This window comes from Stenella coeruleoalba (genome assembly GCF_951394435.1).
Source record: "Stenella coeruleoalba genome assembly, chromosome: 17".
Classification (NCBI taxonomy): domain Eukaryota; kingdom Metazoa; phylum Chordata; class Mammalia; order Artiodactyla; family Delphinidae; genus Stenella; species Stenella coeruleoalba.
This window is the reverse complement of record NC_137163.1, coordinates 69,476,179-69,498,191: the sequence shown is the minus strand read 5'-3', so window position 1 is coordinate 69,498,191 and position 22,013 is coordinate 69,476,179. Positions and strand designations below refer to the sequence as shown.

Here is a 22,013-nt window from a genome sequence, read left to right as displayed (position 1 = left end):
TCTGGGATCAATTACAATGGGAGGGTAAGAGATGCAGCTAATCAAGCCAATCAGCAACAGCCTCTTGAAAGGCCATACAGAAATAGGTTTCTCATTCTACCTGTGAATCTTTTATCAGCACTACACACGTTACCATGCTTAATATATTGTTAGCTATAAGTGTAATAATCATTTTCATGACAGAATGATTTGCAATCCAGAGTGTCCTAGGATATTCAGCTATTAAAAACCATGTGTCCCAGCTATTAAACAGATGCTGGAACTGAAGACTCAGTAAAGTAAAATCGTCATCCATCAGGCACTTTGTACAACCCCACACCCTCACTCTCTCTAAAGACACCGGGGATACAAAGTCTGTAAAAGGCAGCAGAAGATAAGCCGGGTGAGCACCAAGTCCCTACAGCGCGGGATGAAAAAGCTCCACACTGGTTAGCTTAACAAGGGCTTAAGATTCACAGCTTCTTTCAAGGTAATGCACACTTGCGGCTACACTCATCATGTGATTCTCCCTGCACGCCTAGAGCTTCAGGCTTACAAGGCACTTCCCAGGGCAGGGAAGTGAAAACGAAAAGCAAGGTGCACGAGCAAGCGCACGCCCCCAGCCGAGCCCCGCGCGTGCGCACACTGCGAAGGGCCGCTCCAGGCGCTTCCGGCGGTCCTCTAGCTTTCCGCTCCCGCTCTCAGTGCCCGCCTCAGGGCCGGAGGAAACCGCTGATTGGTCATCCTGGCCCGGGCTCGGGGCGGAGATCGGGTGATTGGCAGCAACGCCCCGGGTCAGCCAAGCTGGAAGCCGGAGTTGCTGCGAGGGGTGCGAGGCTGCCGCGCGGCTGAGGTAAAGTGGGGCTAGCGACTCTGGAAAGCGGTCGGCGTGGGGTCGAGGAGGCGCCCCCGGGCCAGACGGCGGTGGGAAACCCTGGTGACAGGGTAGGCGCTGAAGGAGCCGGGCTCGGGCTTGCGGGGAGGCCGGCGGGCTCCGCGGACCGGTTGGGTGTCTGCGCCGCTGCTGGAGGGAGGCGGAGAGGATCTGGGGCAGCCAGGGTGGCTGAGGACCCGGGTGGGGCGGGAGCTTAGGCGGAGCAGAGGGAATTTGGCCGACTTGCCCCGAAGGCTGGCACTCACCCATCCCGCCGCTGCGCCCCCCCCGTCCCCGGGCTTCGGTCGGTCGTCCGGAGCCCGCAGTTGGCCCGCTGGCCGTCTGGAAGGCCCTTGGCTGCGGTTCCCGTGGGTGTTGCTCTTTCCCGGGACCGGCGGCCGGACTTGGCGGGCGCACCTCCCGGCCAGGCCTCGGGGATTCGGAGGGAGGAGCACGCCTACCGGGCGGCCGGGGAGATTCAACCAGCTTCCGCTGACCGGCGTTACCGTTGACTTTCCGCCGCTCAGGACTTTCCCAATGTCTTCCTGACCAGGACCAGGATTTGCATTAAGCCCCAAGGGGAAAAAACAAAAATCGACCTTTGGACATTTAAAAACACATTTTTTTATGGAAATCTGCAAACTCTACAGAGGTCGAGAGAATAGGGTAAAGAACTCGGTGTACCCATCACTCAATTTAACCAATTCAACAAGTATCATTAAATGGCCAGGCTTGCTCCCTCTCCCCGGGTTATTTTGAAGTGTATCCCAGACATATCTTTTCATCTCTTTTACATATTTCTCATGATCAGTAATCATACTTTTCCAGTCATTTGCTTTCTAGAGAGGTTGAGTAAAGTGAGGCACACTTGAAGGCGTAGACAGCGTTAATTTAGTTTGCGCTGCAAGAATGTGGGCAGTTCTCTGACGGTGCAGTTTCATTACCTGTTGCTCAGCTTTTCAAAATCACTGAAAACAAAGGTTTTCAAATAATCTAGTTTTGTCTGTAGCTTTACTGCTTTTGAGTAGCATTATGTATTGATTATTTATTAAAATCTTTTGTATTGATAATTTATATTTACCGAGGTTTTGATATGTATGAAGCACTGTGAAATTGTTTCCACCTATTCATTTAACTTTTACAACAGCTGTGTGAAGTAGGTATTATCCCATTTTACAGGTGAGGGGAAAAGAGGCTTAGAGAGGTTAAGCAATTTGCCTGCGATCACACTGATGTAAGGGGCAGGGGGCTGAAATTTAGGATGCTGACCCTGGTCACTGCAAAGTTCTTGCTCTTTTAACCACAATTGAATGTCCTAAGAATTGTGGAGTAAATTAACTGCTGTGGGAAATTCTGTTGAGCTACAAATCCATAATGGGGGGAGAAAAAAAAAACCCTGGGTATTTATGCGTACAGTAGTAAGCTAGGTATTTTTGTTTCTTGGAAACAATAAAAGGTTAATACAATTGAATTTAAAGTTATGAGCAAAGTATATAAGTATAGTTCAGTAAATAGAATTTAAAACATTTATTTTATAGAATATGTCCAGTTAAAGAGGAAGGGAAAAGGGAAAAAAAATATGTATCAATGAATAATCGCTACCTCTTTCGGCACTTAGCATATACTGGCAATGTATACTGGATACTTTAATCTGTATCCCTCATCTTTTCTATCTTATATTACTTCTTAGAGAGCATCTTCATCTTCATCCAAGTAGTTTTAGAGGAGTAAGGTCTAGAAAGAGACAGCTGGGCTTGTTCGGAGGACAGCAGAGAAGACCTGTTAAACTGGAGTTTAGGATTCCTACTGTAGGGGAGTAGTTCAAAAGTCTAGAAGTAAAGTTCGACTCACACATGGAGGAACTTGAATGCCAAGTTGAAGGAGTTTGAATTTGAGCAAAGAAGTGACATGATCAGTCTCATAAGAAGATAGTGAGCTGGCCCTGTCAAAAATGGCTTCACCTGAGATGTGAAGCAATTAGTGAATTAACCTGGTGGAAATAGAAGTTGGTAACTGGTGAATGTATGGATATAAGGAAAGGAGTGGAGAAAAAAAAAAATACTCCGAAGGAGAGGAAGAGGGACTTCGCTGGAGGTCCAGTGGTTTAGACTCTGCACTCCCAATGCAGGGTACAGGGGTTCCATCCCTGGTCGGGAACTAAGTTCGTACATGCCCAGTAGTGCAGACAAATTAAAAAAAAAAGAGAGGGGAAGAGACAGCGTGGTACAGTGGTGCAGCAGGTTCTGAAGTGCTGATAAACTTCAGTTTCTACCCCTTTGTTTTCTTGGGCAGTCTTGGTGATGAGTGTTATTACTATATAGCTGCTTTTTGAAATGTTAACTACTCAGCTGTTCATCTGTTCTTTTATGTTTATTTACTGTTGATACAACTTACACAATTTAGATAAGCAACAAATAGTGATACTGTAATCTCACCATGTAATGATACAGAAGTGCATAAACATAAAGAAGAAAAGGTAGAGAATTCCCTCACCAGGCCTCAGACACAAGCAGTGTTAAGCTTTGGTATCTTTTCAAATCTTTTCTTTTGTGTACATGTGTACATAAAATATCTATTTCACCACTATTTCTATGCTTTGTTTTATTTTTTAAAAACAGAATCACATATGTGTTAGTCATTTAGATTTTTATCATGAAATCCTTTCATGTATAGCTTTTTGTTTTAGTGGCCATAAACTTAGAATAAGTATGTTGAATTTAACTATTTCCTTATTGATGGACATTTAGTTTGCCTCTAGAGTTTCTCTTTTACAACTGATACTTCAGTAACTACCCTTACTAGCTTTTAAAAACTAAACATCTTTCTTGAAACTAACACAACATTGTAAATTAACTATACTTCAATTAAAAGAAATAAAAAGTATTGTTAAAATTTGAAAAAAAGTGAACACCTTTACTTATGAAGGTATAATTTACTGAATTTTTCCATAAGGGAATTTTTTAATACACATAATATGTAGGGGACAGTAATTATTACACAACTTATCAAAATCACGTTTATAGTGAATTTTCATCAGTTTGCTTGGCCCAAGGAAGCACTTTTAGTTAGTGAAAAATATTATTGACTTCCAAGTAGTGTGAGTATTTTTTTTCTACTGATGTCCAGGACCACTTAAGATATTTGAGCAGTCTTTTCGAAAGATTGTTTTAAAATTGATGCCAGGATGCTTAATTCATTTGCATGGGAATACTTAAAATAATACTTAAAGGAAATTCCTATCTCATTCACAGGAGGGTTATATGTCAGAGATCCTCACATGAAAATGGCACATCTTTAGTTCAAAAGGAAATATAAAGCTACCTCTAACTTCTTTTATAGCATACGGAGAGAAAGTTAACTTCTAAAAATGTTACAGAAAATGTCCTTTAGAAGTTTAGTTTCATATCTATAGCCCATTAACTTGAAAGAATTTTCATCAAGTTTTAATTAGGTTATGTTCTTAGGTTTCTTATCTAAACAGCTTTTTCTTTTGTTTTTGAGAGATGTAGTACAGGTCATGAGATTTATTCATTTGTGGACTGAAAAAAGTTAAACTTATTATATGTCAGACTCTGTGCTAGGTACTGGGAATGTAGCAGTGTACTTAATTAGTATGAATAGTATAGAATATTAATTCAGAATATTGCCAGTAAATTGTACCCATAGGTTGAGTACTATGTCATTGTTTTATAGTGTGGTAAGTGTTCTGACTTAAAGTCTCAGCCCAGACTGACTTGAAGTATAGCAGTGGTCACTAGACTTGAATTTCAAGTTTAATTTCCAGAAAGGGTAGGGCTTTGACAACTTTTTTTTTTTTTTTTTGCGGTACGCGAGCGTCTCACTATTGTGACCTCTCCCGCTGTGGAGCAGAGGCTCCGGACGCGCAGGCTCAGTGGCCATGGCTCACGGGCCCAGCCGCGGCAGACCGGGGCATGAACCCGTGTCCCCTGCATCGGCAGGCGGACTCTCAACCACTGCGCCACCAGGGAAGCCCTGACAACTTTTTATTATAAGTGAGCATTAAAAAAAAAAAAATCAAAAGTAACATTCATCTACTGTCCCCACATCCTAAAAGAAAAAGCATTTTAATACTAAAAACGTAAGAAGGACATATTCTCAAAATAAAGGACAGTAACTTTTTTTTTTAAACATTTTATTGGGGTATAATTGCTTTACCATGGTGTGTTAGTTTCTGCTTTATAACAAAGTGAATCAGTTATACATATACATATGTTCCCATATCTCTTCCCTCTTGCGTCTCCCTCCCTCCCACCCTCCCTATCCTACCCCTCCAGGCGGTCACAAAGCACCGAGCTGATCTCCCTGTGCTATGTGGCTGCTTCCCAGGAGCTATCTACCTTATGTTTGGTAGTGTATATAAGTCCATGCCTCTCTCTCGCTTTGTCACAGCTCACCCTTCCCCCTCCCCATGTCCTCAAGTCCGTTCTCTAGTAGGTCTGTGTCTTCATTCCTGTCTTACCCCTAGGTTCTTCATGACATTTTTTCCTTAAATTCCATAATATGTGTTAGCATACGGTATTTGTCTTTCTCTTTCTGACTTACTTCACTCTGTATGACAGACTCTAGGTCTATCCACCTCATTACAAATAGCTCAATTTCGTTTCTTTTTATGGCTGAGTAATATTCCATTGTATATATGTGCCACATCTTCTTTATCCATTCATCCGATGATGGGCACTTAGATTGTTTCCATCTCTGGGCTATTGTAAATAGAGCTGCAATGAACATTTTGGTACATGGCTCTTTTTGAATTATGGTTTTCTCAGGGTATATGCCCAGTAGTGGGATTGCTGGGTCAAGGACAGTAACTTTAAATTGAATAAGTTTTTGTTTTTTACTTCATGGTCCTTATTTTTCTTTTGCATCATTGTTTGCACCTAGAATGTAGACTGTCGTTTGGGATGAACTAATATGGCTTACCTGATCTCTTAGTTTTCTGAGAACAGGAAACCTTATTCCAATAATTTAGCCAACCAAATAACTAAGAATGTTCTGTTAATCTTTTTAGACTCCTCGGACCCCAGAATGAAATGGTCACACTCTTCTGTTACATTGTAAAGATAATTAAATGGCCATTTCCTTGAATAGTTCCACAAGACCTTATAAAAATAAGCCCCATGTACTGTTGTAGCTTTTAAAGTTTTTGGAATTTTAAGTTTAATGACAACTTTGGTATAACTGCTAACAGGTTTATTGTGAAACTCTTGCTAATAACTTTTTTATTATAAGTATCTCAAAAACATACACTGCGTTAGTTGAAACAATATTATGTTGTTTTATCTTTGATTTGATTGCTCTATACTTTAATTGGTCTACCTGCACACACATAGTTTCATAGTATTTGTGGCGGGAAAAGAAAGTCTGTTTTCACAGTTTATCTGTTTCTCCTTTACTCTTGGTTTTCTCTTCTACTGCCTTGCCAGCTACCCCACCATTCTACTTCTGCACGATATTTCTGTATGTCTGGTCTACGCTACAGTAGGCTCGACTATAAGCCTATACCGTCATCATATAATCCTAGAAGTTAAATTTTACAAACACACACACATATACATACATAAAGAACCTAGAAAACAAAGTGCAGCCTGATTCTTAGCTATCTTTTTTTTTTTGCGGTACGCAGGCCTCTCACTGTTGTGGCCTCTCCTGTTGCGGAGCACAGGCTCCAGACGCGTAGGCTCAGAGGCCATGGCTCACGGGCCCAGCCGCTCTGCGGCATGTGGGATCCTCCCGGAGAGAGGCACGAACCCGTGTCCCCTGCATCGGCAGGCGGACTCTCAACCACTGCGCCACCAGGGATAGCTATCTTTTTTTAAAACCTGTTTTCTTGTGAAGTATAACACACACAAAGTGTAACACAGAAAGATGCACAGACATAAATATACAGCTCAATAAATGATCACAAAGCAAATATCCATGCAGAGATCACCCAGTTTAAGAAATAGAAAATTGTCTGCGCTCCAGAGAGCCCCTTTATACTCCCTTCCAACTCTTAGCCACCCCATCCAAAGGTAACCACCATTGTAACTTCTTACACTATAGGTCTGTTTTGCCTTTTATGATTTTCTTCATGCCTTTAAGATCTATAATGATGTCCCTTTTTTCATTCCTGATACTGGCAAAGTGCCTTTTCTCTCCTCAGTAAATCTCATTAGAGGTCAATTCTTTTTATTAGTCTTTTCAAAGAACCAACTCTTGGCCTGGTTATACTTCTCTGCCTTAACAGTTCTCTGATGCTTTCAAATAGATGATTTTAAAAATATTGTCCCCTAGTTTACTTGTCCTCAGTGGGAGGAGGGTTTGTCTGAAATTACCTAGTTCACCTATAAATAGAAGTAAAATTCCTCTTAAGATGTCTGTTTGAAATTGAGACAGTATAGAAAAGGCACTGGCTTGGGACTTAGATGCCTTTCATTTAATATTCACATATTAACTGAGCAACTGTTGTATCCTATATGTTGTGCTACATGCTGGGGTCACTGTGATGAATAAGATAGAGTCTTTGCACTTAACGGTGACTGAAGTGCCGTGGAGGAGGTAAGCAGTTTAGGTACATTGTTTTAATACACTCTTTAATAATGTAATTTTAATTTTTATGTAATTTTAATTTTTAATTTTAATTTGAAATGTAATACATAATTTAATAATGTAAGAGAATACATACAGGAGGGCCCTAATCCTGGTTGATCAGGAAAACCCTCTTATGACCAAATCATAAAGGACCTACTTTGGTATTGAGAATGGATAGAAAGGGATAGCAAAATCAGGGGAGGGGGTGGTGCAAATAGTGTAGTTAATAGATTTTTACAATAGTATAGACTTAGAAGAGCAGTAAGGGCAATGGAAATGGAATCTGATATATTTAGGAGGCAAAATAGAACTTGATTGTAGAAAATGAAAGAGAAAGAAGGAATAACTGACTAGGTGTGCCATTTTCTGAGGTAGGGAACATATAAGCAACAGATTTAGGAGGAAAGTTGAGGAGTTCAGTTTCAGATTTCTTTGGTTTAAAAGAAGATGGGAGAAACCAGAAGGTAGCATGTGATTGAATTTAACAGGGCCGAGGAAAGAGAATCCATGTAATACAGGATGGAGCTGATGTAATGAGACCTGTGGGTTGGGGGCGGGGGGGGGGTAATAATCCTGAGCACTTAGTTGGAAGGAGGGACAAGAGAGAATGGGGGACAGACTTAGAGGGACAGAATAGGTGTGGATGCAGAGATGCTGTGTGTATGGCATGTGGTGTGGCAGGATGTTGAGGGATTTTCTGTCAGAAGACTTCTCTATTATTTAAAGTAGTAAGCTTGGTCATCTAATGAGAAATGATGGAGCAAGGGTTAGAGAGATTTGGGTAGCGTGGAGAATGCTTGAAATAGCTGCTCTGGAGAATGGAAGAGTGGGAAGAGCAGAAACTAAGATTTTCCTGAACGCTAGGCAGCAGTGAAGGCCCAGTTGAGACCAGAGGTAGTACATTTGTAGCAACATCAAAATGTGAGATATAGTCTTTTTTCTACAGCCCAATTGTAGGAAGTGTAGGCTTGTGGACTCATCAGGTTCTGGCTTGTAAAATAAACAAAACAGTAGAAAAAGGAGTTGAAAATACTAACAAAGCAGTGGTTCAAGTGATTTGGGGCTTCATGAGGTAGATGAAAGTGAAAGTGGAAAGGGATTGGTTAGGTTGACGGAAAGTGCAGGGGAGGAGACTGAAGGTCTCAGTATGGTCCAAGGAATGTCTGAGTGAAAGCTGCAAGGTGACATTTAGTTTTTGTAACTTCTATATTTTTTTTCTTTTTTTTTGGCTGCGCCAGGTCTTAGTTGTGGCATGTGGGCTTCTTAGTTGTGGCGGCATGTGGACTCTCAGTTGCAGCATGCATACGGGATCTAGTTCCCCTACCCGGGATCGGACCCGGGATCGAACCCAGGCCCCCTGCATTGGGAGCGTGGAGTCTTACCCAGTTGACCACCAGGGAAGTCCCTAGATTTTGTTTTTAAATGCAAATTAAAACATGTATTTTTGTAGCATTGTGTAAACAGTACAAACCATACAAAGAAAAATTTACTTCTACCCACTCTGGCCAGTTTTAATAGTTTGATGTATATCTTTTCATAAATGAAAAGGTTGAAGATTTTTTTTTTGTTTTACAGAAATGAAATCATACTTAGTATATTTCCCTTCCTGTAACATATATATACCATCAAGTCATTACATAGACTGTAACTCACTTTTAGTAGATGCATAAAGTTTGTAATATGCATATACAGTAATTTATTTAACAGGTGTTTTATTGGTGAACATTTAAAGTTGATCCTAGTTTTGTGAGTAGAAAAAGCACTGCAGAAAATACCTTTATACCTATTCTTTATGTATAATGCTTTTATTTCTGCAAAAGAAATTCCTGAAAGTTGCATAACTTGGTCAAAGGCTCTGTGTGTTTTTAAAACTTGTATTTGAAGCATAACTTACATTAAGAAAAGTATCTTGGTAAGCTTTCACAGAGTAAACACGTGCAAGTATCTGCGTATGTCAAGAAATAGAACACTGCCAGCACCCTCAGAAATCCCTCTCGGGCCTCCTGCCAGTCACGACCTCTGCCTCCAACAATTCAAAACAAGACAAAAAAGACAAAGTTTAAATTAAAAAAAAAATTCATAATCTCTGATGAGATTGCTTTCACTTTTACCTGTTTTAGATCTTTATGTAAGTAGACTCAAACAGTGCTCTGTTGGATGCATCATCTCTGTGAATATTATAATCACCTAGCACCAGCAAGAATATTTGTTTATTGGTGTACTAGTGCCAATGAGGCCAAAGTACAGAATTCCATTTAGGAAAGGACTTGGAGTAGAGAAGAAGACTCGGTTGAAGTCATAGCTGAGCGATAGGGAATGATTCAAGTGTCCTTAAGTCAACCCTCATGAGGGACAGAGGGTGGTAAAGCAGTGCTTCCTAAGGAGAGCTTTTTTTTTTTTTTAAGTGAAGGTATAATTTACATACAGCAAAATTCACTCCTTTTGGCAGACATTTCTTTGAACACAGAGTCATGTAACCACCACCACAATCGAGATATAAACTACTTCCATTTTTCCAAAACCTCCCTTGTGCTTTGCTGTAGTTAATAACCCTGGTGACCACTGCTCTGTTTTGTTGTCACTTTAGTTTTGCCTTTGAGGGAGGGTTTTTCAAAGAGCTTAGAGCAGTAATTGATTGGAAAGAGCCTTGATATAAAGTAGGAGAGAATAAGCAAGCACAGGACCCTTTGAGAAGGCTTGGAAGCAGCATTCTAGAGGGACAGCCAAATTTCAGTTCAGCGAGGGAGGGGATGCTTACCTTCAAACAGGGTTCCAGAGAGCACAGTGGAGAAGTTTGGAGGAAAGGGTAACTGTAGGCGGCCACCGACTATGTGACCTCTCCTCTGTGTTTACTGTTTATCAGTAACAAGAACCATTCCCCTTATTGAAATTTCCCTTTTTTTTTTTTTTTTTTTTGGTGACAACACCTCTCTCATTTTTCTATTACCTCTGATCATTTTTTTCCCAGTGACTCTTGTTTTCTCTGCTTGATGCACAAGTATTTCTTGAGGCTTCTATTCGGGCTTCATTTCTTACTCTGAGTATGAGTTAGCCCATTCACTCTTAGGTTGCATCTCCTTTTTCTAAGCCAGTGCTTCCTAATCTTTATCTCTGGCACAGACTCTTTGCTGGCAAGAATTTTTTTTTTTTTCTGGCAAGAATAATTTTTAAAAATAGTTAAAAAAAAAAACGCAAAACTATCTGCTTAAAAAACGAGGGAAAGGGACTTCCCTGGCGGTCCACTGGTTAAGACTTCGCCTTCCAATGCAGGGGATGCGGTTTCCATCCCTGCTTGGGGAGCTAAGATCCCACATGCCTCAAGGCCAAAACACCAAAACATAGAACAGAAGTGGTATTGTAACAAATTCATTAAAGACTTTAAAACTGGTCCACATCAAAAGAAATCTTAAAAAAAAAAAAAAAAAGCGAGCGAAAGACACTTCTTAATGGAAGGTATCAAGATACCCCCAAAACCTGTGGAAAAGCTACTAAAATTGCTAAAATTAGAAAGACTGACAATACCAAGTATTGACCGTTGACAATACCAAGGATTATAGAACAACTAGAGCTCTTGTATATACCTGCTTGCGGGAGTGTAATTGGTACAACCACTTCAGAAAAATGTTAGTTTCTACAGATTTTTCAAAGATTTAGCTTTATCTCTATCTCTGTATAATCTGATGATCTAGCAGTTTTACTTCTGGGTATAGACTCAAGAGAAATTAGTTCTTTTTTCTTTTTTGACTGTGCCACACAGCATGTGGGATCTTAGTTCCCAGACCAGGGATGGAACCCACGCCCCCTGCAGTGGAAGCATGGAGTCTTAACCACTGGACTGCCGGGGAAGTCCCAAGAGAAATTAGTTCTTCTTTTTAAAATTAATTAATTAATTAATTTTTGGCTGTGTTGGGTCTGCATTGCTATGCATGGACTTTCTCTAATTGTGGTGAGCGGGGGCTACTCTTCGTTGCATTGCGTGGGCTTCTCATTGTGGTGGCTTCTCTTGTTGTGGAGCACAGGCTCTAGGAGTGCGGGCTTCAGTAGTTGTGGCTTGTGGGCTCAGTAGTTGTGGTGCACGGGCTTAGTTACTCCACTTGTGGGATCTTCCTGGACCAGGGCTCGAACCTGTGTCCCCTGCATTGGCAGGTGGATTCTTAACCAGTGCACCACCAGGGAAGTCCGAGAAATTAGTTCTTATGTGTACCTTGCTATGTTATGTGCACGAATTGTTTCAGCAACTTTATTTATAGTAGCTAAAAAATGGAAACAACCCAAATGTTCATGAACAGTAATTTGGGTGATACAACACTGTAAATCAACTGTACGCCAATAAAGTAAAACAAAAAACAACCAAAAAAAGCCCCCAGTAAACTGGGCAAGTAAATTGTGGCATAGTACCACAACAAAATACTGAACATCAGTGAAAAAGAACTGTGATTCACAAATTATGTGGATAAATGTCACAGACAATGTTGAGTGACAGAAGTCAGACACAGAAGAGTACATGCAGCCTGCGAAAGTGATAGGCTGTAAAAGTTAGAGTAGTAGTTAGATAGGTGAGGCATGGATATCGACTGGGTAGAGGCCCAAGGGAGCTCTTGGGGTTCTTCAGATGTTTCACATCTTGATCTGGATGGAGGTTCCACAGGTCTATACATACATAAAAATTCATTAAGCTGGACATACTTAAAATTTGTGCACTTGCCTGTGTAAGTTATATCTCAGTTTTTTAAAAAAGTGATGGGTTTAGGGCTTCCCTGGTGGCGCAGTGGTTGAGAGTCCGCCTGCTGATGCAGGGGACACGGGTTCGTGCCCCAGTCTGGGAAGATCCCACATGCCGCGGAGCGGCTGGGCCCGTGAGCCATGGCCGCTGAGCCTGCGCGTCCGGAGCCTCTGCTCCGCAACGGGAGAGGCCACAACAGTGAGAGGCCTGCGTACCGCAAAAAAAAAAAAAAAAAAAAAAAAAGTGATAGGTTTTCCAATTACATAAAACCATCCTTTTTCTCTGACCAGTTTTTTGTCAGTCATCTCCAGCTTATTTTTGGCCCTTTGCACTTTTTATTACCGTTACCTCTCAGAATATTCATTCTTACAGGCAATTATAGATGTTGGTAATATTTAAATATATGTCTCACCAAAGTTCTAGCCCCGGCCATTTCTTAGTTATCAATAAATTATATGTTCCTGTCAGCGCTTAGAACTCTTTCATTGCATACTTTGATCTGTCCTTAGGGCTGGGCTCTTTCTAGTTCATGTTTCACCCAGCCTCTGGCGTATTTGTGACAACTTTATCCCCACCCCGCCCCAATTCTTTGTAATTCTTTATCAAGTTCTCCTCAAAGTGTAGACCACAAACGTTATTTCTGGTCCACAAAGGGGTAAGCCTATATCAGAATGTAAATCAAGTATATCACTAAGTACAAGGGTCTGCAACCCCTGAGCCGCGGACCGGTACTGGTCCACGGCCTGTTAGGAACCGGGCCGCACAACAGGAGGCGAGCGAGCGGAGCCTCATCTGCTTCTCCCCGTCGCTCGCATTACCGCCTGGACCATCGCCCCGCCCCGTCCGTGGAAAAACTGTCTTCCACGAAACCGGTCCCTGGTGCCAGAAAGGTTGGGGACCGCTGACTAAGTACTGCTTTTTTTTTTTTTTTTAAAGACTTCCTTGACAAGGAAGCAGCACATTGATTTATAGTCTGGTGTAAACTTGTCGTGTTGGAGACCAACACTTCAGGTAAACTGGTTTATGCCACGTGAGCTCATAATTCTATCAGATATACAGTATATTGATGGGGAGGTAAAGAGGGTGAGTGGCAGGGGTTATAGTGCCAGTGAGTGTGGTTTTTTGTTATTTTTGACCTTCTGGCCTCTGAATTCCTGTTTTATGTTTCCGGAATTCCTTTATGATATTGGTGAGAACCAGAATCGGCTTGTAACTGTAGCCAGGTAGGTTCGTCCAAGCAAATGCCGCCAGTATGGACAGCAACTCAGGAGCCAGTGGGACAGGAAAGTGGGAACTGGTAGATTCTGTTCTGTCAGGGGTGGCAGTAACAGTTGCAGTGGTGTCTTCCAAGACCAGTTCTGCGGCAGTTTTGGATGTCTTTCCTGGCTGTGTAGCCTATAAGTTTCTTCTAAGATTGTTGTCTACTGGGTGTCTTTCCATAAATATATTTTCTACTTATGTCAGCCACAGTAGGTTTTTGTTGCTTCCAAGGTAGAACCCTGACTGGAAAAGAAATACTTAAAAAAATTTAAAAAATTGTACCATTAGTTTATTTAAAGGTGATCACAAGTAAATTTTTTTCTTTTTTTTTTAATTTGTTTTATTTATTTTGGCTGTGTCGGGTCTTAGTTGAAAATTTTTTTCCTTAAGTAAACTTATACACACAAAGGTTTAAGATGTAGACTAAACTTACTTTGTGAGATGTGTTGTAGACAATAAAGATTCTAAATAATAATTATTTCACTTTAGTATTTACATTTTAACATTTCAGTGTGCTTTATGGACCATGTGCTACTATGTATGCCTGAAGTACTTGAAATGCAAATTTGGAGAGACTTTGCCATCTAAATGCTTGGCTGGATTAAACGCCTAATTAGGATGGTTTTTCAACAGGTTGGAAGCATGCAATCGGTGAGTGCTTGAAATTGTTTTTTAAAATCCAGACATTGAGAATTTTTTCTGAGAAAAATGAATCTTATGTATGGCCAACTTATGTAGTATTTAATTTGCTTACTATTTAAATCATGGAAGTGAATCTTTACCCAGTATCCTAAGTAAGGGATGGGTTGGTTACATCGAAAACTTAACCAATATTCATGTGACTGGTAAAAGCAATGCATTTGTTATTAGTGAGGAAAAGGCTTAAATGTATATAGAAATCATTGAATAAAATATGTTTGACTAATGCTTGACAACTCTGAATGTTGTAGAACTGTTAATATTGAATGCTCTTATAATGTGGTTTATCACACAGCTGTTTAAAAGGTAAGTCATGTCTCCTAAAATATAACAACTGTAGATACAAAGGAAAAGATTAGTGTAATATTGTTATTCTGTGCCAAAGATGTTCGGATCTTGACATTTTTAAAAGTATTTTCTACTAATACATAATTTTTTTTTTCAGATCCAGTGTAAAGTTATTAGAGCAATACTTGTGCCAAGCATATTTTGTGGAATATTTGTTTCTCATTTTCACATTCAGTGTCATTGGTGACATGGAATTACATTGTATTCATTAAAGATATAGGCAGGTTACATAATTTGAATATGGGTATACTTTTTAATGCACTACTTTTACTTTTTTGTTTTTATTTTGTCTCTTTGAATCTTGCTAAGAGAAGGTTGAACGTTTTGTTGCCCCAGTCCCACAAAGTTCCATCTATTTTCTTTGGAGATAAAAAGCAAAGAACCAAATAACATTTACCCCGCCCCCCTCCCGCTTTTTTTTAAAGATTTTTTTTTTTTTTTTTTTTTTGCGGTACGTGGGCCTCTCACTGTTGTGGCCTCTCCCGTTGTGGAGCACAGGCTCCGGACGCGCAGGCTCAGCGGCCATGGCTCACGGGCCCAGCCGCTCCGTGGCATGTGGGATCCTCCTGGACCGGGGCGTGAACCCATGTCCCCTGCATCGGCAGGCGGACTCTCAACCACTGCGCCACCAGGGAAGCCCCTAAAGATTCTTTTTGATGTGGATCATTTTTAAAGTCTTTATTGAATTTGGTACAATACTGCTTCTATTTTATGTTTTGGTTTTTTGGCCGCGAGGCGTGTGGGATCTTATCTCCCCGACTGGGGATTGAACCCGCACCCCTTGCATTGGAAGAGAAAGTCTTAACCACTGGATTGCCAGAGAAGTCCCTACCCTTTTTTATATTTACATAATTTTGAGTATTATCTTTCGGATAAACAATAGGAAAATGGTTTGTAAAGTTAATACTTTCATCTTTTTCAGTTACATCTTCTCATGTTTTGAACTTCACTTAATGCAGTATACCACCTTTCTCAATTGTTACTTACCATCATTTGGCTGCATAGGGTAGGTTAACATTTCAGTACTGACAGCAAAAGAATTTCTTTTCAGAAAGTTAGGAAGCTTTTGTTGCTAATGATTCCCCAAAAGTGAAACTTTACAGCTTATGATTCGTATTTATTTGCAATTTTAGTAGGAAGTGTAGTTGAGTGGAAAGATTGTAGGTCTTGGATTCAAACAAACCTGGGTATGAAATTTATCTCTGCCAGTTACTTTCTTCATCTACAAATTACAGGTAGGAAGAACTACTCCTGCACAATGAACCTGTGGATTTACACGGCAGTGTATGTAAAAGACCTATCACAGTGGCCTGTATATAGTGTAGGTACATTCAATGACGGTTAATTTCCTACTGTTTTGCTCTGTCATCCCCCTGCCCCCGCCCCAAGTCAGGCAATGTGACCAGTGCTGATTGAGGCCAAAGTGCAGAATTTTGTTTCAGGAATAGATAACACACTTTATTTAGCTTAGTTTACTTATTTAGCTTTGTTCATTTTGAGCTGTAACATGGGTGCCTTTCATCAAAGAATGGACCAGGTAAGAGAGCATTAACTTGCTCCCAATATTATAATCACAACTGATTTCTACCAATAGATGGAAAGATCATTTTTTTATGTAACATATAATCATCACCTTTAATCAGTTAACTGAAAATCTATATAAAAATAAATTTTCTCCTAACATTAAACAATTTGACCCTTTGGAGTTATTTTCTATCTTAGTTTCTGGGATCTTTTAGCTTGCTGCTGAAGAGTAATCTGAATATAAAAAAAAACTTTTTAGTTCCATCTTTCAATGATAAATACATATTTCTCACTGCTTTGATATATAAATGAACTTGGTACTATATTTGAATGTATTCAAGAGCAGAAAATGTCTTCATTCTTTGCATATTTTATCTGCTTTAAAAAGAAAGTGCAGGTTTTGAGATCTGCGTTTTGTTTTTGCCATTAGGCCCAGCTGGTGATGATTAGCTCTTTGTATTTTACCGTACACATCAGCACCATCATAATAGCTATCACTGATCGGCTTACTATGCCCAGTCTTTTACATGTATTTTGTGTGTTCACTAGGACAACACTTTTTTTTTTTAACAGATGAGGAACCTGAGGTTCAGAGTGTTTAACTGACTTGTGCAAAGTTACCTGAGTAATAAGTGGCAGAGCTGTAATATGAACCCAATTTTGATTCCAAAATCTTCTTTTTAGTGTACTTTGCTACCTCTTATAATAGAAGGGGAAGAAGACAGTATTTATTAAAGTCGTGTTATACTTAAATACCTTAACTCAGTTTTTTAAAAAAATTATTTATTTTACTTATTTTGGGCTGCGTTTGGTCTTCATTGCTGCGCATGGGCCTTCTCTAGTTGCAGCGAGCGGGGGCTACTCTTCGTTGTAGTGCACGGGCCTCTCGTTGCAGTGGCCTCTCGTTGCGGAGCACGGGCTCTAGGCGCGTGGACCTCAGTAGTTGTGGCATGTGGGCTCAGCAGTTGTGGCTTGCAGACTCCAGAGCTCAGGCTCAGTAGTTGTGGCGCACGGGCTTAGTTGCTCTGAGGCATGTGGGATCCTCCTGGACCAGGGCTCGAACCCGCGTCCCCTGCATTGGCAGGCGGACTCCTAACCACTGCACCACCAGGGAAGCCCCTCCCTTAACTCATTTAAGGCTCATAGGCTTATGAGGTAGATACTGTTCCCGTTTTATAGATGAGGAAAGGGAAACATAGAGGGATCAATAATTTGCCAGCTTTATACAGACAATAAATTGTAGAGCCTGCTTTTAAAACCAGGCCTATATGCTGCCGTGGTCTCTATGTTTTCTCTTCACTGCATTCCATTTGGCCTCAACATTTGTTTGAATTTAAAACTATATACAGTTGACCCTTGAATAGTGTGGGTTTCCACTGCTTGCATCCACTTAGATGCAGATTTTTTTCCGTAGTAAGTACTGTAGTACATGATACATGGTTGGTTGAATCCGCAGATGTGAAACCCTGGATACAGGAGGGCCAACTGTAAAGTTATATGTGGATTTTGTTGGGAAAGTGGGGGCAGTGTTTGGTGTCCCTAACCTGAGCATTGTTCAGGGGTCAGCTGTATTCACATTTGTCCAAACTTTCTCCTCATTCTATTATTACTATATTTATGCCCTTAAGTAAAAATGGTTTTAAACTAGAGAAAGCAAGCTATGAAACTAATGTGATTCTGGTTCATCTCAGTATTTTATGTTGAAAAGTTACAGCAAATATCTAATTTGTATTAGGAATATATTTCCAGTAATACTTAAGAATTGCAACCTTGTTTTCCTCTTCTGTTTTGGAGGAAGAATGTGAATGTGGCTAGGAGTTTAGATAAGGAAGAAGAGAACTGACGGAAGGGTTGTCTTCAGTTGGGGATTTCAAAATTGTTATAGAATTTCATCTTCCTATCTCCACCCCCTTCTCCCCAACACATACTTTTTATTTTCCTCTGGTTCCCTTGGAATTAAGAATTTATACTTTGTTGGGTCCTAGACTCCCTAAAAATTTGATTAATGGTATGGACCTTCTTCCTAGAAAAATGTTGTATATGTACATAATTTTGTGTATAATTTCAGGGATATGCGAAATTATATATCAGAATAAGAACCTTGGGTTAATATTACATAGTTTTTTTGAGAAAAATACATTTGATTAGAATTAAGTTTATATTTTTTCTTGCTAAATGGTGACTCTCAGATAGAAATATAGATTTAACTAGTCTCTAAGAAATGAATCACCACCGTATAAAGCTTGAGTGCAGTCATCATGGTGAGACAGATGACATTTTCAGATTCCAGCCTCACATTTCAGCACTTCGACAATAGCTTTTCACATTGTTAACAAAGAACAAATTGCTCTCCTGGTGTCATCCTCCTCCTTGCTGTCATCACTTACAAACTCTGTTGCCAGATGCTATGGACTGTCATTACTAGACTCAGACATGCAAACATGCATGCCCCACACAGATTCATTATTACATTATTTATCAGTACTTATAAATAAAGCAAAGCAGTTTTTTTGTTTAATAATAATAAATAGGGCTTCCCTGGTGGCGCAGTGGTTGAGAATCCGCCTGCCGATGCAGGGGACACGGGTTCGAGCCCTGGTCCGGGAGGATCCCACCTGCCGCGGAGCAACTAAGCCCGTGCGCCACAACTACTGAGCCTGCTCTCTAGAGCTCGTTAGCCACAACTACTGAAGCCCGCGCGCCTAGAGCCCGTGCTCTGCAACAAGAGAAGCCACTGCAGTGAGAAGCCTGCACACCGCAACGAAGACACAACACAGCCAAAAATAAATTAATTTAAAAAAATTACTGTTACTTAATTTTTTCTTAATGGAATTGAATGCTTGTTTTTTTTTATAAATGTATTTTACTTATTTTTGGCTACGTTGGGTCTTTGTTGCTGCGCGCGGGTTTTCTCTAGTTGGGCTGAGCGGGGGCTACTCTTCGTTGCGGTGCACGGGCTTCTCATTGCGGTGGCTTCTCTTGTTGTGGAGCACGGGCTCTAGGTATGTGGGCTTCAGTAGTTGTGGCACGCGGGCTCAGTAGTTGTGGCTCACGGGCTCTAGAGTGCAGGTTTAGTAGTTGTGGCGCACGGGCTTAGTTGCTCCGTGGCATGTGGGATCTTCCCGCACCAGGGCTCGAACCCATGACTCCTGCTTTGGCAGGAGGATTCTTAACCACTGCGTCACCAGGGAAGCCCAATTCTTATTTCTTAATGAAATCGAATTGTCTAGTAATGACAGTTTTCTCCCTGCCCTCTCTCTTAGATCTGAAAAGATATTACTGACAGTTCATCTTTAGAGGAAGCCTTTCCTTCTCCAAACAAGTGTACTGACAAGACATAGTTCAGCCACCAGTTAGGGTAGGAGATGCACTTGGGCCGTACAGCCTCCCAATGCACAGATGGTGACTTTCCATACCATCTGTTCATTATTTCTTCACAGCCATTTACAATTTCTCCCCCTCCATGAGGGCTGAATAGAAAAAATAAAGTTAAGACCTAGTTTTAGACTTCTTGGAAGTTAGCTGCTCCTTCCCCTTACTTTTTCTTCAATCCACTGAAGGTTATGGCTCCTCTTCTTTCTAAGTATCCCATTCATTAGCTTATAAAGACTCTTGCTTCATAATTTTTGGTGCTAAATGTTATGCAGTTCATAAGTAACAGAACAACATTATGTTAGTCCACTGTGTATACTTGAAAAAATAATCACATAAGGCAAGTTACTTTCCTTAACTTTGCATCAAAAGCCTAAATAGTCTACTAATTCCCTATAAATAAAAGCTGAAGCTTTGGCCACTTTCCCTTGTTGAAGGCACCTGGTATTCTTTCCTTCTGATATAAAGCAGATGGGAAGATAATAGTTGAAACTTAGCCCTGAAGCATGCATAGCAAGGAAGGCTAAAAGCTGGCAGAAATCTTAGTTTCTGACCTTGGCAAGTCCTTTTTGAACTTTTCTTCGTGAGCTTTTTTGTCCTCTTCATCTGCAGTTAAGATCTTTGCTTACTGGAGGGATGGAAGATTCACATTAGACTATGTAATTGTCACATTGTGATGTATAAATAGCATTCTCCTACATCATAGGAGAGTTTTGACTTATGGCTAAATAGAAGACACGAGAAATGATTGAGTGGTGTAGTTACTATTGCCCTATGGCTATTTTTTTAAAAGATCGATGCCAATTAACATGTATAAGGTAAAGAGTTTGCTTAAATACTGTTTTATTTTATTTTATTTTTTTACATCTTTATTGGAGCATAATTGCTTTACAACGGTGCGTTAGTTTCTGCTTTATAACAAAGTGAATCAACTGTACATATATCCCCATTTCTCTTCCCTCTTGCTTTTCTTGGCCTCCTATGTTGGGTTTGTAAGGCTGTGATTCTTCCCTTTTTCCTCTGGTCGGATGATTTTCCTCCTCTTGGTCCTCATGTGTTATTAACACTATTCATGTGATAATTCTCTGTATGATCATTGGTTTGAATGATTGCTTTCCTGAACTCCACGTAATTCTAAGCTTCACAGTAACTTTACCTCTTATATTCTTTGTTTAATATTCTTATTTCAGTATTGACGTCTTATCTTTCCACTGACCAGTTTTCCAACCTGTCCATCCATTTAATTTATATTTCTAAAGCAGGAGTTATAGTTTTTGTTGGTTATAGTAGCCAGTGTAGGTTATAGTACTTTCTGGAGCTCTCCCAGGTAAACAGTCAGTGAAACTTTGAACAATTTTTTAAATCCATTTAAAAAAATTGAAGTACAGTTAATTTACAATGTTGTGTGAGCTTCAGATGTACAGCAAAGTGATTCAGTTATACATTTATATGTATATGTCTGTTCTTTTTCAGATTCTTTTCTATTATAGGTTATTAAAAGACCTTGAATATAGTTCCCTGGGCTGTACAGTAGGTCCTTGTTATTTATCTGAAACTTTGACCATATTGATGATGAGAATTATATGAGCAGAGGCAGATGCCAGAGGTATTATATATACCCCATGATCCTCACTTTGATTCATACTGTTAACCTTAAATTGGATTTGATTGCTAAAATCTAAGAAGTCAGATTGCTTCTATGCTCGTTTTACAAGTTGTGCATGCTTTTAGAATGGTCTAAAGGTCTAGTTAGGGTTATGTGTTGGAGCCATGGCTGTTTACAGTAACATTGCTTGGTCCAACTGTTTACAGTAACATTGTTGGGTCATACTGTAATTCCATTCTTTAAATTAGAATGGGCATGGAGTGACTTTAAAAAGCGGTCAGTGTCCATTGCTCAGAATACATGCCAGCTGATTGGGTACTATTTATTTAATAGTTTTAGGATGCAATTGAATATCTCAGTTGAATGAATTAGTAAATAGTCATATCATTCTCATTCTTTTTTTTCCAAATTGCTTTTAATAGTATACCACCTCTCTTTACCTCTTCTGTCCAGGCTTTCAGGTATAGCACTCAAAACAGATGGATAGTTTTTCTCTTTAAGGAAAGAGCATATACTTGGGGAGAAGTTTCAAGGTACAATTCGTAATGCTTTAACATTCTGCCTGTGCATTTTTTGTTTGCTTTTTGCTTTGAGGTTTGTGTTTGTTTTTGCTTTAAGCATAGCATAATGTCCTCTGTGTATTATGATTTCATCTGAAAAATTCTGCTCATTAGGGTTATCACTAGCCTATTTAGTACTTTTGTATAAATTAGGAAAAGACACCTTTCCCCTGAGACAAGGCCTCACAAGTACAACTGGATTTTGGCCCCCACTCACCCTTGGCCAGGCCTTCTTGTGTAGCAAACAAAATGCAGCATCCTGCGTCGTACAAATTCAGATTCTGAACTTTGTACTGATTTGCATTTGTTTTGAAAGTCTATTGTAAGTAGCTTGTAGTTTTGAAAAACTTATAGATAAGATTCTAAAAACATAGCAGGGGAGATAAAATAGTTTCCTCTGCAGAGTAGGATGAAAACCTAATGAAAACAGATGAGTTTTTACTCCTAATATAATTTTATTTTACAATTACTAGTAGT

General features: G+C 40.0%; 1 protein-coding gene across 2 annotated transcripts in view; it reads left to right on the top strand.

The window, feature by feature from the left end:
* Positions 1–771: 771 nt before the first annotated feature.
* The window catches only part of MTFR1 (mitochondrial fission regulator 1), a 66,159-nt gene continuing 44,917 nt past the window's right edge, over positions 772–22,013 (top strand). The window contains exons 1-2 of one of the 2 annotated variants that reach the window (XM_079901551.1): positions 772–832; positions 13,939–14,078. In XM_079901551.1, the coding sequence (XP_079757677.1) occupies positions 14,016–14,078 (63 nt within the window). In that variant the 5' untranslated portion in view covers positions 772–832; positions 13,939–14,015. Of the gene's footprint in view, positions 833–855; positions 925–13,938; positions 14,079–22,013 lie in introns of those variants that run through there. The other variant, XM_079901552.1, reaches the window with a different exon arrangement.